The following is a 13,539-nucleotide window of genomic DNA, read 5'->3' as shown; positions in this document are numbered from 1 at the left end:
AAATTTCTCTTCTGTTTTTATTTTAATAGTGAATAGTGGATGAGAAAAGACCAGAGATGGCAGAGTGGAAATGTTGGCAGCCTTGACGATGAGCAATTATGGAGCAGAAAAGCGAAGTTGCAGCAACTGCCATGTGGGCCGTCGCCATTTTTCTTGGCACCAACAGTGGTTTAGGCAGCCTTGCTGCAATAATGCTATCCATGACTCTTTTTTATGGCGAGGAACCTTTCAAGAACCAAACCACTTAGATGACTTTATATCGAAAAGGAATCCATGAATGAGCCTTGACTACTCGATGAAAAATTTGTCCTTTCTACTGTTTTTATATATATGTATTTATATATTTATGGACAGTTCCTTTAATACATATCATTCAATTTACTGGCTACAGGGTTTTACGCTTGCTGAAAAGTGCAAATCGTTGCTCCTGTTACAAACGAAAAACTAGATTAACGTAAAAATATGTTTAATAATGTCTATCGCGAGAGATACTGAACATGGTCTAGTGTGATCCTATTAGGAACAAGGAAACCAATCATATTCTTTCAATATGCCTTTCTCGACCTTTTGGCTAAGATCAACCATGTTCTTTCAACCATAAGTACGAATTTTTTTCAAACTTTAAAATATAAAATCATGAGTATATTAATTTTTTAAAGTCCTCAAGTGCTCCATTGTGCATATTGGTGGCAAACAAATTTTTAGCTCAAATCTTTGCATCAAAAACTAAAAAGAATGTAAACAATTGGAAAGAAATTGCAAAACTTGCGTGGTTCAAATCCACACTACTTATCTGCATTCTTGTCAGTTGCTCCTTCATGCTGGAAACCTTCTACACGCGATTCAAATTGAAGAAGACCAACAGTTAACTGAAGGGAACACGCCTCAGAGGTCCGACCACCAACAACTTGCCTATTTAAAAACATTAATATTTTAAAAAAGGGTTGTGGTTCGCTTTATCCGCAAGTAATGATGACGATGGATCAGATATATCTTAATAGCAATCTTATTTGAAACCGTTTAGCCAAGATGCTAAAAAAATAGAACGAATTGTTAACTAAACTTGGATTCAGCACAATGAGAATGACATCAAAATCCAAGTTCAATACCTAAATGAGATGTGACAAAGATACAAACCATTTACATATAAATGTCAGGTCTTATGCTGGTCAAATATTGGCTAAAAAATAGTTTAATTATATTCTAAATCCAAATCCAATTACGTAAACCCTGATTAAACAAAATTCAGTAAAGGCTTGCTCAGATCTGCCGTTACAATTTATTTCCAAGCTAGTATGATCGTCTTGTTATCTTTGTATTACAAAATGTGCTGAGAAGTTTTTTTCCTTGTATCCAAAGCAATCTAAATCGTTAGTGCTAGGAGATTCTTTTCCTTGTATCCAAAGCAATCTATTAGTGCTAGGAGGTTCTTTTCCTTGTATCCAAAGCAGTCTAAATTGTTAGTGCTACGAGGTTCTTTTCCTTGTATCCATATACCTTCAAAGGGCCAAATAGGAAAAACATGATTCCCGAAAGAAAATGGTCAAAATGTCACCCAAAGGACCTAGCACAGTATTGACTAACAAAGTATTGAAACCGCCAAGAGTGTCCCTCTAACTGAAGCTGTTGGTAATTGGTACAATCTCTGTCTGCTATGGATGTATCCGTTTTGATTAAATATATTAAGAACACGCTCTGCCAAAGGGCAGACTTTTTCTTTTTCATTTTACTTTTCAATTTGAATAGCTAAATGACATTCTCATTCGACATATGATACAAAAAAGATACGAAAAGAAAATGAACATCTTCCAACATAATACCGCCTACAAACTTGTACACACTTATGTCCTAGACCACAAGCCATATAAACGGTTCTCACTTTTACACAAAAAAAGAGGAGCAAAAAAGGGAAGAAAAAATAGGACAAAAACGTCGTTCATGGTTACAGTACCATTATGACAGCTATACATTTTCGTCTTACAAGTAACAGCAGCCAAGATGATTAAATCATTATCCACATGAGAAATAGCAGAAGCATCCTAACAAATATTTCCCGATATCATGAATAGTGTGCATTCAGCAGCTCTCGGTACACAAGGTCAATGAAATTGTTGTTCTGCAATAGAAACATGAAAAGTCAGATATCTACTGAACCTGAAGACAATTCAAGAGCACGGCAGACAGTAGAGAGATTCATTGTGCCCTTGACAATAAGAGGGAGTCTACAATGAATAAAAAAACCGATCGCTGACACAAATGAATATACGATTTACATGCATTATGAAATTGAAGCAGATAGCCATCTATGAACAATGCAAAACAATTCCTTCGGATCAGAGATCACTAAATCTGCACCCTCCAACCAATGACGGCAACAATATGGTCAGTTATGAAGCATACCTGTGAAAGTCTCATAAGAGCATCACGAACCTTCTCCCTGGTAATTACTGGCCCATAACTTGGAGTAAGCGATGGAGGTGGTATAGGTGGTGGAAGGGGCTGAAGTATAGGAGCACCATAAGGACGCTGCAGGTTAACTGGTGGCTGAAGGGGAGGAGCGGTTGGCGTGGACAATGAGATGGTTGGTACCATGAATGCGGATGATGAAGATGGCCCAAAAAACGTTGAAGGCTTCACAAGATTAGTGACCCGACCTGTACTGGAATCGGAAGCATCCAGAATAGCAGGAACCAGAGGAGCTGAAGAAGTTGGCAGGGGAGGAGATGGTATTGTAGGAGTAGGTATTAGTGATGGTCCTGTCGGAACACTTGCTGGATGAGAAGATGAAGGAACCAGCAAAGCCTGGTGAGACGGTGAAGAAATTGCAGCATTAGAAGCAGTGCCTACATTCATGGCTGCCTGCAGCACACATGTACAAGTGACTCGTAAGTTAAACAGTACCTGAGCTCTACTGCCAAAACCAAGTGAAGACCTTTTCCTACTAATAAAAACCTTACAAAAATGTCAACATGCAATGGTGGAAAGCAGACAAAAAAATGCAACACAATTTAAATGTTCCCATTTTTATATGTATTTTTGTAGATTAGGAGTAAATTATTCATTATCTATTCTATATTTCTCTATGCTTCCCAGATTTGCATTTTTAGACAATCAAGATGTAGGTTTCATACGCATGTCAATACAGACAGTCCGCCAAATGCCACCTACAACTGCTAACATCTATAAGCAAAACAAAGGAACGACACAAACTCAATCACACAATGCAGGTTCCATGGTCAACAATTTTCCATTGTAACAGAGGAAACTTGCTTGCTGATGCAGTGGAATATTTTGCTCAGGAAAGGTTTGTCCTTAAAAAAAGAAAGGTAGACGAGATGATGAAAACATGTATACTGAAATTCTCAAAATTAAATACATGCATCAGGGATTTCAGGTGCCACATATCTAAAAAAAGGATCCTGTGTTGCATTTTTAACTTATAAATTCTCTTGACAAAGATCATGCCCCCTTCTTTTGAAAAGACAAAGATGGAAATAATTGATGAAAATACAAATGCCCTACCAAATTAAATACTGCAAACATAGATTAGGAAAAGCAATGCATAACTGCTTCATCCCCATGAAATGTCATCATTAATGAAAGCTTCAGACACATGACCTAAAGTTCAGCATGCAAGGAAACAGGAAAAACTGCTCAGCATTCAAAGGTTGTCCTCCATAAAGCACATGTAAACACATACACTGAAATAGTTCACAAAAGAATCATCTGGCACATCTGCAATAGCTGAGGCAGATGAGGACAGTGGCTCCAATGGGCCTTCAATGACAGCTGAAGTTGGAACAGCTTCAAGTTCCTCAAACTCACTGTTGCAAATAACAGAGAGAATAAATTTAGGAGAGGCAGGTCCAGTCCCAGATATTCCAGACTATTTTTACAAAATATTGACAATGCAAATTTTTACAATAAACAACACTATACAAGACAAAAACATTTAAGCATCCTTGGGGATTCAATTGGAGATAAACATAAAAAACTGAAATGTGCATATTAGAAAACCACATGGGTCTTATTCGGAATGTGAACAAATCCACTTAATATAGGAAAGAGGACTCTAGGAACACAAAACCCCTCTCAACTCTCAAGATGTCAATCCGTTATCAATCTCATTATGAATTTACTAGTCTTGCCAAGCACACTCCCAAATTGAGAAGAACGGTATACACAGAAAGGGTCCCAGGAAGACTGACAAACAAATAATCACTGAAACTTGTAGGATCCTTCAATACATTTCTTGATAAAACAGAATTTTAACAAATGAAGCCGTATAAAAAAAAAACAGTACCAAATTGCAACATGCAGGCACAAAATTAAGAAACATTAAAAACAAGTGGTCAAATTCTAAGGTCTGCAAATTTTATCAAGAAAATAACCACAAATATGGATAACTCTTTTCTTATTATAGTTCTGCTTTTCATCTGCTTCCACCAAGATAATGTAGATCCCAACCAAGGGCCATCTAGAATACATGAAGTAGGTACTCTCCTATCACCACATACTAACAAGCTAAAACTACCATAATATTCAACTGCTTTGCCTAATGACCAAAGCATTTGAGCCAAATCAACTCAGATACATGATATGTTCCACTTCCAACTGTATTCTACAGCATTGAAAGCTGGGTCCACATCCAGCCAACTCCGCCAATGCACCACGGCTTTACCCAGGTTTTCTTTTCCTGCAAAGAATCCTCCTGAAAGGATAACATTTGGCTGATATCTGACCCAGATCTGCCTTGTCGCAAAGCCAAAACAGCAGATTAAATGTTCTTTTCTGACAGAACATGGTGAACATAAAGCTGGAACCTAGAAGTAATATTTATAACAAGAATTTATGCCAGCCTTCAATTGACTGGAGAAATCAGAACCTTTTGCAATTTATTCTAATATAGCTGAATTTGATCAGAAAAAAAAAATAGTTTATCCATACCTTTTAGATGCAGCTTTTGGCTTTGGAGGAACTTTTGAATAAGCATTCAATATCCTGTACCAACACATTAACAAGTAATCCAATCAAATCAAAAGGAACCACAAGACAGAAAGTGAGAAAATGAAGAACAACAAGAAATTTTGTAACTTTTGCATTGCACATCAGTTACAGATTCAAAAAAAGGACATCCAATGCATGGGGCAGAATCATAGAAATACAAATAGCAGAAACTAGAGAAAAAGAAAGAAAAAAACAAGCATGAAAGCATAAGAGTGCAGGAAATGTAGACAGCTAAACAACGGGCAACCAAGAAATGTACTAAGGTAGTATAATGTAGGGCTCAAAGTGTTTTAACATGTCAAATATAACAAGAAGGAATTGCCAGGAATTCATATGGATGCAACAAACTATTTTTGCAACAGAGATTATCACTAAACCAAGCACCTGTTTCTCGATCATAAATCACAAAAGTCCATATTTTTATAAATTATGACTAGAAACTTATAGCACCATCACTAGTATGGCTACTTAATATTTAATAAGACACATAAACATGACCTATGTTAGTCCAATTGATCCACATGGCAAATAGATGCCCAGATCAAACTCCTATCAAACACCAAACATGAAGAAAATCACCAAGTCAAGACAATTACATTAGTCCTGATCAGTTGATCTCATGTTGGGCACTACATCGACATGTGGATTGATACCTAATTGATTATCATGAATTTCTGGCTTACACAGGGCATCAAGAAAAAATGGTATTCTTGCCACCAATTTCTGGATTACATACGACATTTAACCAAATGTATTCCACTATGGGCATAAATCATGAGAATGCTTAAACTCTCCTAACAGTGGCTCAGCCTAAATCAACCAACAACTTCATTTGCGAATCTATATGCATAATTAAAAATTTTAAGACAAAAGACAGATATGAACAAATTCATCTGGGAGAAAGCACTTCATTTTTGACAATTATGAAGCTCTATTTAATGGTGCACCACTGTGACAGGAAACTGAACTTCGCAGCAGAAGTCTAAAAGCCCTAGGCTAAGTGGTTATCAAAGCAAACATTAAATATATGTGATTTTCCAGAAGTCACTAATTTGATCAGACAAGTAGCCTTTAAAACATGAGAATAGAATAGAGATAAAATCTCCAATCCCGCTTCATTTTCATTCAATAGCTTGTGGTTCACTCTTACGAGCATCCCTCATGAGGCATCATAAAACCAGCATATGAATGGTTGGAAAAATAATCTCCCATTAGAAATGTAAAGAAAAATAAAAATGAGTGCTTTTTGATCACATAAAATCCTACATAGTAAAAAGGTAGGTAATATTAGCTAGGAGTATGCCAACCAACAGTACTAGCACATCAGAAAAGCTGCTTGTGTTTCTTAAGCAACACCACAAGGAAAGAGAATTTAACAGACCAAAATACAATCAGATGCTTAAAAATGCACCCTAAAGTATAAAACAAATTAACATCCTGTCTACCCTTGCAAGTGATGCATATTGCTAGGAACTACATGTACCTCAAATTAAAGCGAAACGAAAGAAATGATAATTAGTTCTATTGTGCAAAATAGCAAAACGAAAAAGTTAAACTTTCTCAAGAAATGCAAAATCTATTGGCCCTATCAGGACTAAACTATTTGAAGCTGTTGTTAGTAGATAAAGGGCAGTCAGACTCTTGAGGAGCAATTTTAATGAAAATTGATTGTTCAATTTTCTGAATAATATTATAACATATTTTCCAAAACGAATTCTTTGTTGGCACCAGACTAGGAATTTAGGCCATAATCAGCAATTTTAATGCAATTGATTGCCCACTCATATCAGTGTATCATAATCTCAACAATGACTTCGTTATTGGCCCTAGACTTGCAATTTAGGCCATCATAGCATCAACCTTTTTGTGCTCAAAATATATATAAAAACTGCCAACAAATTAAGATAGGAAAAAGTGAATGTTGAGCACAAAGAATAACTATGATGGAGAAGAGAGAAATGCAAGCAACCATACCTGTTGAAGAGATTTCCAACCTCCTCACATTCACGTGCATTATAAAACCATATGCCATTAACCTCTTGGGAAGCATTTTTATATAACAAGTATGGACCTTGAACTTCATACTCAAAATCGCCAAGAAGATTCTCCACCAAATTATCTGTTTGAGGAAACATAATTGTCACATATCCACCCAGAAACCTAATCTAATAATTAACACATGCAACTTTGAAAGGCAACCGATTTCATCAAATTAAAAAGCCAAACGTAGAAAAAATAATTTAAAGACCTAAAGTACTTCTTCTGGTTACCACGTATGCACAAACAGGACCATGTATGCACCAACAAAGGCATGAGCACTGCATGCGGACACATTGGGCAGGCAAGTACCAACAACATAGTCTTCAAGAAAAGGAATAACATCCAACGATTATTGGAAATAGGAACATGGAACACCAGAAAGGCATCCCTTGCAACAATGGCACAACTCATTGCTATGGCAGGTAGAAGCGGAAATATTGGATTGGATTTCACAATCCAATCCATGGCCAACCAGAACGGACCTTTCTTGTGGTGTTGTTTTTGACTGGAAAGCATGCAATTGAGTATAGCTTTTCAGAGATGCTCCCAACTTACACTCTGATTGAACTGAAAGACTACCTATGCTGTTTGGACTGTGCAGTCTCACATTAATTTTTTACATGAATGATGAAAGTATGTTCATAGACCTTCCTGATGAGTTATAAAGGTACCAGTAGCTCCGGGCCAGCAGTCCTTAAGTAGCTTCTTGGATCAACAGGATGAAGCTAATGATCGTACAAATGTGAGTGAGACTAGGTGATTAGTATTAGTTTTCAAATCTAGAACTTCCACCATCCAGAACAGCAGGCATTTTAAAATGCTCAACCCAAATGTAGGATATACTTCCAGATATGTGATTAGCCGTAACAACACCTCACAGTCCGTATTTGGTTCCTTCACTAAGTCCTTAATAAGAAGGTTACGAATCAGTGCAAAGGAATAACTCAGAAATATGAAAAAATTCAAACCTGTGTTCCTTCGATTCATTACAATAAACTGGAATCTCGGTTGAGTATTCCTACAGAGATTATTACAAAATATCAAGTTAGTTAAAAGTTTGTTAATAAAAAACAGAGCAGCACAACCTGAAATTCCCTAAGTAACCAAAAAAAAAAACAACTGCGGAAAAAGAAAAGGCAACTCAACGAGCATCAATACAGTACTTGTTTTCGACATGAAAAAAACATTCACGGCATGCCAGTTTTGGTCAGACAGACAATCACAGGCTGAAGAAGATAACCGACGCACGGTTAACGTCATAAAAAGTTGTCATCCCTCAGCCTATTATCTATGTCACTTCACCAACAAGGGTACAAGTACAAAGGTCCTCCATTTTCATAAATAATATTTAAACAAACACGTTTACGCAATTCTCATTCATGTAGCCTACGTTTCTTTTAAACTTGAGACCACAGGTCATAGAATTTTGTAGGAGTACATAAAACACAAGGCAAAAAATACACCATCTCGATGATATATTGAAATGAAATACCAACTAGCAACACACTCCAACTCTTGCTTGACCGAAAAGTCAGGATTCAAATCAAGTACCCGTTTCAAGCGTGATAGTTGACAGCCAGGCCTCAAGAAGATAATATGGAAAAAAAGATCCAACATGCAACAGAACATAAACTATTATCCTGAACTATATGAAACGAATGCAGTCGATTCAACAGAAAAAGAAAAACAATCGATCACCATAAATCTATCAATGCCCAAATCCCACATAGCAAATGACAGGGTGTAGAATTTACCTCTTTACAACGAACAACGATCCTTCTACGTCCTTTCGGCTCTGGAAGGTCGCAAACGAATCAAAATGAAAATCCACGACATACCCAAAAGCCACAAAATACACATAGATACCCACAATCTACAAAAAAAGCGAGAGAGATAAAGAGAAAGAGGGTTCGTACCCATCGGCTTTGCTCTATGTTGAACTCGTAAAAAGTAACATGCGCGGCCGTGGTGAGAATCTCCTCGACGAAGGGATCGATCCTCCTGAGAACCGTCAAATTGAGAACCTTTGTGCTCTCCTGATCCAGGTTGGGCATCAATTTCCCGTTCTGGGACATCTTCCCTCTCGTTCCCTCAAAAGCCCTAGAACTAGAAGAACCCCCAAACCCTTCTCATGCGATTGGTAGCTCACAAGTCGCAAGCCTCCAACGCCCTTACTTTCACTTTCACTGCTCTGCTAATCCGACCTAGAGAAAGAGGGCGGAGATAGATTCGGGATCGATCTGCTGTTCCCCATTTTTAGCTCCTTAGAGGGGGAAACGATTGAGATGGAAAAAGAGAGAGAGAATGGGGACCGGAGCTGAGCTCATGGTCGGCTCGAAAACAAGGACCGGACCGAGCGCACCCCACCGGAAAAAGAATAAAAAAAATCAAGAAATGGAGTGTCTCGCGGACTCCCGCACAAAACGGCCTCCGTATCCTCTTACCGGAAAATGTTGAGAATATTAAAAGTATGACCGGCGTCCCCCACTCAACGGAAGATGTATTAAATAATAAAGGGTCTGATCTGATTTGAATAAGCCAATTCAGTTCGATCCACACATTTTTCTTACAAGGAGACCGAAAGATATAAAACTCCATAAAGAATATAATAATTGATTTTTTTTTTTTTAACTTTTTTCGTATCACAGGGTCATGTCATGGGGGGAAACTGATCGTAGATTTAAAAGAAAAATCAATAGCTATAGTTTTTTTATATGTTCCCGAAAACTTAGTTCTTGATATGTTTCAAACCGTGGAAGTCATATTTCTAAGACTGGCTTTGCTGAACTACACTTATAATTATGATTGCCAAATGATATGGAGGGCGTTTGATAGTAAGGGATGTGAAATTCTCAGGAATTGAGAATTGTGGATTTAAGATCAAACACTCCTCCTTCGATCTTAAACATGACATTTTCTCAATGCAAATAAGTAAAATAAAGGTTTTAAATATGGATCCTAGGTCTGACTTGAGATCTTTAGTTTGACAAACCATGTATTTTACCATAAAACTTTTACCATGTCAACAAAAACATGTCACATCAATCTGTGGATTTTAAATCCAGGGCAGTCAAACGCCTCCATGCAAGAGAATTGGCCCGCACAAACACAATATACATAAAATTAATTATTATTTTGCAATCTAACCTTATATATATGATTTTAAAAATGGTTTAGCGAGAAACATATGTTAAGTTAGTAATTTTTTATTTTAATGGTATTTTTTAATAAAAAAAACATACGGCTCTTCAGGAAGTTCAAATTTTGTTTGAAATACCTTTTAAAACAAATTAAAGAGATCTTATTTTTGTCACTTACCCCAGTGATCAGGTATTAACCATTTACTCTCGCTCTCTCACTTTTTATTATATATATATAATATATAATATAATATAATATAAAATGTGTCTGACCCTATGATTTGTTAGTTGAAAACATGTCCTTAGATGACGTTATGTGATGTGAAAGCAGGGTTTTCTAAAGTGTCTCTAGCACTGGGTTCTTCCAAAATAGATTTAGTGTTTATGATTAAAAAAAATTCGCGCGCCCTGGAAGAACACCAGTATGCTTGTTGGCAAACTACGTTGACCAGTTACATGAAATTGCATCATTAATTTTATTTTTTTTAGGTGATATGTGAAGCAGAAGTAATTGTCCTCCTAAGGCATGGTTAAGGAGACTACGAATGGGATTTTTAGAGCAGAAGTAATTGTTATCATATCCTGTTAACGTATTAATCGGAGGGCGATTAGACATAGAGGTTGATTTAAAGCCAACTGCACCAAAATTTTAAGTGTAATCGGAATCGGAAGATGGAGAAAACGGTAAAAGCTTCGGCCCTCTTGTTCTTGTTTGTTTGGTGGTAGGATGAATATACTTATCATTGAAATCAAGTTGTTAAGAGTGTCCTGGCAAAGTATCTTTGCTACCTATTTCACTGGGAACTTCAACTTCCCGGAACATTAATCTTGATGCAAATGAACGTCACAAATCATAGACTTAATTTGTTATAGAACCATGTCAATTATAAATGCGTTAAAGGTTAGACTTTATTGTGAAACATAAAATCGTGTCAAACTACATTGGAACTGTCGTGAATTGGATCTTCCCCAGCTGCCATTATCTCTCTCTTGTAAAATTTCCTGCGGCTATTGATTAGAACATCCGATTTGACATAACAATAAACTGTAAGCCGCATCTAGGTTTGTGTGGGCAATTGCTCACACGAGCGATCAGGTTTTGAGTCCGTTTCATTCCGGGCTTGCAACACGCCAAGGTGCTGCTACTGCCTACTCAACTTTCCTCAGCTAAAGTTAGAACATCTCCGTTAAAATTTTATAGCTTCGCCAACTGTTTGTATAAGTAGTTAAGGAAAAGAAAAAGAATTGTTTGCTCGAGTAAAAAGGAGAGGTAAAAACGCGTCATTATTTCTTGACTTGTTATCTTAGCTTGCAAGACAAATAAACAACTCATTGCTGGATTGATAAGACTCATTAATATGACATGAGATATAGCAATTTAGAGGGTTTTAAAAATTTTAAAATTTAAAACTAATTTAAAACTGAATATTTGAACTCATCTAAAGTACGGTAAAGACATTAGAGAGAGAGGAAGAGAGAAATTGCTTAATTTAAGCTCGCTTATATATGAAGGAAATTGTCATTCAATTTGAGTGTGGCTCAAGTTTGGCTGATACCTACAAACTATGAAAAGGTTTTTATTGGGTACTCGATGGGTCTAAACCTTCCTATGTAGTTATCCCCTTTTTTCATGAAATGTATGGCTCAATTCTTTTTAGGCTTGGAAAAGTGGGTGCATTTTTCATCTTAAACTTTTTGGCAGTGATATACTGGTACTATGGCTCAAATGGTAATTGCATTTGGTTGTTTGAATCTCTTGCTGACTTTGTGGAGGGACAAAAATCTTAGGTTTTGGTGCTTTAGTTTTCCAAAACTTAGTGAACACGATCCTTGGTATTTTATTATTGTGTCTATACTTTCTCTTTTTAAAATTTATGGAGTCATTTATGAAGAAAATTCATATACAGATTGGTGGTTTGATGCTTGTTTTCCATAACATAATCGGTATGCTCAAGACCCACCAATTTGGCTCTAGGAGGGTCTTACACAAGTTTGTACTCATGATGGTTGATGTTTCATTTGATGCAAGGCTAAACCCTCCTTTTGAGGTTCCTTTCTCTTTTTTCCTTGAAGTTCCTCTTTCCAAAGGTGTTGAAACCTAAACTTTTCAAATGTCTTCACTCTTCAATTTACTGCTTCCTAGAAGTTTAACTGTGGCTGTCATTTTAGCCACTTATCTTGGAGTATTGCTTGTTTCTCTATCTACCAGTTATCAATACCACTTCGAATGTGCTTTTAATGTTTCTCTTATTGGTTTGGATTCTATGTCACCTGAGTGCGGGTGTGGATGCCGGCGCGGCACATCTCAAAAAATTTAGGTGTAGCGGTGCGGCGAGAGTATTTCATTATTATTATTATTATTAATAATTTATAATAATAATAATATATATGACAAAAAGTTGTCTATAAACCACAAAGGCACAAAATTATTAAATAACAAGATAAAAAACGTAACATGCTAATCATGATATCATTGATTCATTATCAATCATGAGTTCAACATTCAACAAGAAATATACTCTAATTTTAAGTTCACATAATCATAGTTCACACAATCATACTCCATAGTTCATACAAGTTAAGACTCCCTTTGGCTTTAAATGGCATTTGATAAAATCAGCATTGCAGTTTTGAACCGTGTGTCGATAAAATACAAATTTTAGAAAACCATATTCTTGTTGTAGAAAAAATGGTGAGACCATAGATAAACGATATCACGTTTCTTGAAACAAAAGCATGGTATTTTTTTTTCCAGATATTGACTTCCACAAACAATTTTTGTCATTTTTCAAATTTTCAGTTTCATTTCATTTAACTGTGACCAAGAGCTTCTACGTTTTCTATTTTCGAGACAGGATAGTGTATTTTGCTGTAGTGTCTCCTCTGTTCGTTGGAGACGATGGATCAATTTTCCCTTCCCCTCTTGATACTATATTATTCTTGGTTGGGAAATGAATCTGTATCATATGCGATGTTCACGCATAAACAGAAGTGGATCATTCGCTTGTCTTCCACATTGTGAGCTTTCTATGATTTATTGCTTGAATACAAGGCCAAGTCACAGTCTGATTTTTTCATTATGTACTAACTTTTGGTTAGTCCCTTTTGTAGGCTATGTTCTGATGGAGGAAATGAACAAAATGATGCCTAGCAATCCGAATGTGGCCCACCGTTGAAATTCAAACGCTTCATGGAGCTTGGAAACAAAATATTTTGTCAAGTGTTGAAAAATGGGAGGATTGCTATTGAGTACAGGGATGTGGATACGAACTTTCTCATACATATGGATGTTATTGCCAAGAATGGACGATAATTAGTGCTTCACAGCGATTCTGTCGAAGGGAAGCCAAAA

The 13,539-nt window shown here is 36.5% G+C and overlaps 1 protein-coding gene across 1 annotated transcript; it reads right to left on the bottom strand.

The window, feature by feature from the left end:
* Positions 1–1,785: 1,785 nt before the first annotated feature.
* Positions 1,786–9,517, bottom strand: LOC116263077 (mRNA-decapping enzyme-like protein). The gene is made up of 8 exons (XM_031642666.2): positions 8,964–9,517; positions 8,802–8,842; positions 8,016–8,065; positions 6,982–7,126; positions 4,948–5,001; positions 3,701–3,824; positions 2,401–2,859; positions 1,786–2,116 (listed from the first exon to the last, which is right to left on the bottom strand). Exons 1-8 carry the CDS (start codon positions 9,120–9,122, stop codon positions 2,060–2,062), a joined length of 1,089 nt encoding a protein of 362 aa, XP_031498526.1. The 5' UTR covers positions 9,123–9,517; the 3' UTR covers positions 1,786–2,059.
* Between the last annotated feature and the right edge of the window lie 4,022 nt (positions 9,518–13,539).

This window comes from Nymphaea colorata, chromosome 1, assembly GCF_008831285.2.
Source record: "Nymphaea colorata isolate Beijing-Zhang1983 chromosome 1, ASM883128v2, whole genome shotgun sequence".
NCBI classification, from domain to species: domain Eukaryota; kingdom Viridiplantae; phylum Streptophyta; class Magnoliopsida; order Nymphaeales; family Nymphaeaceae; genus Nymphaea; species Nymphaea colorata.
This window is presented reverse-complemented; position numbering and strand designations above follow the sequence as displayed.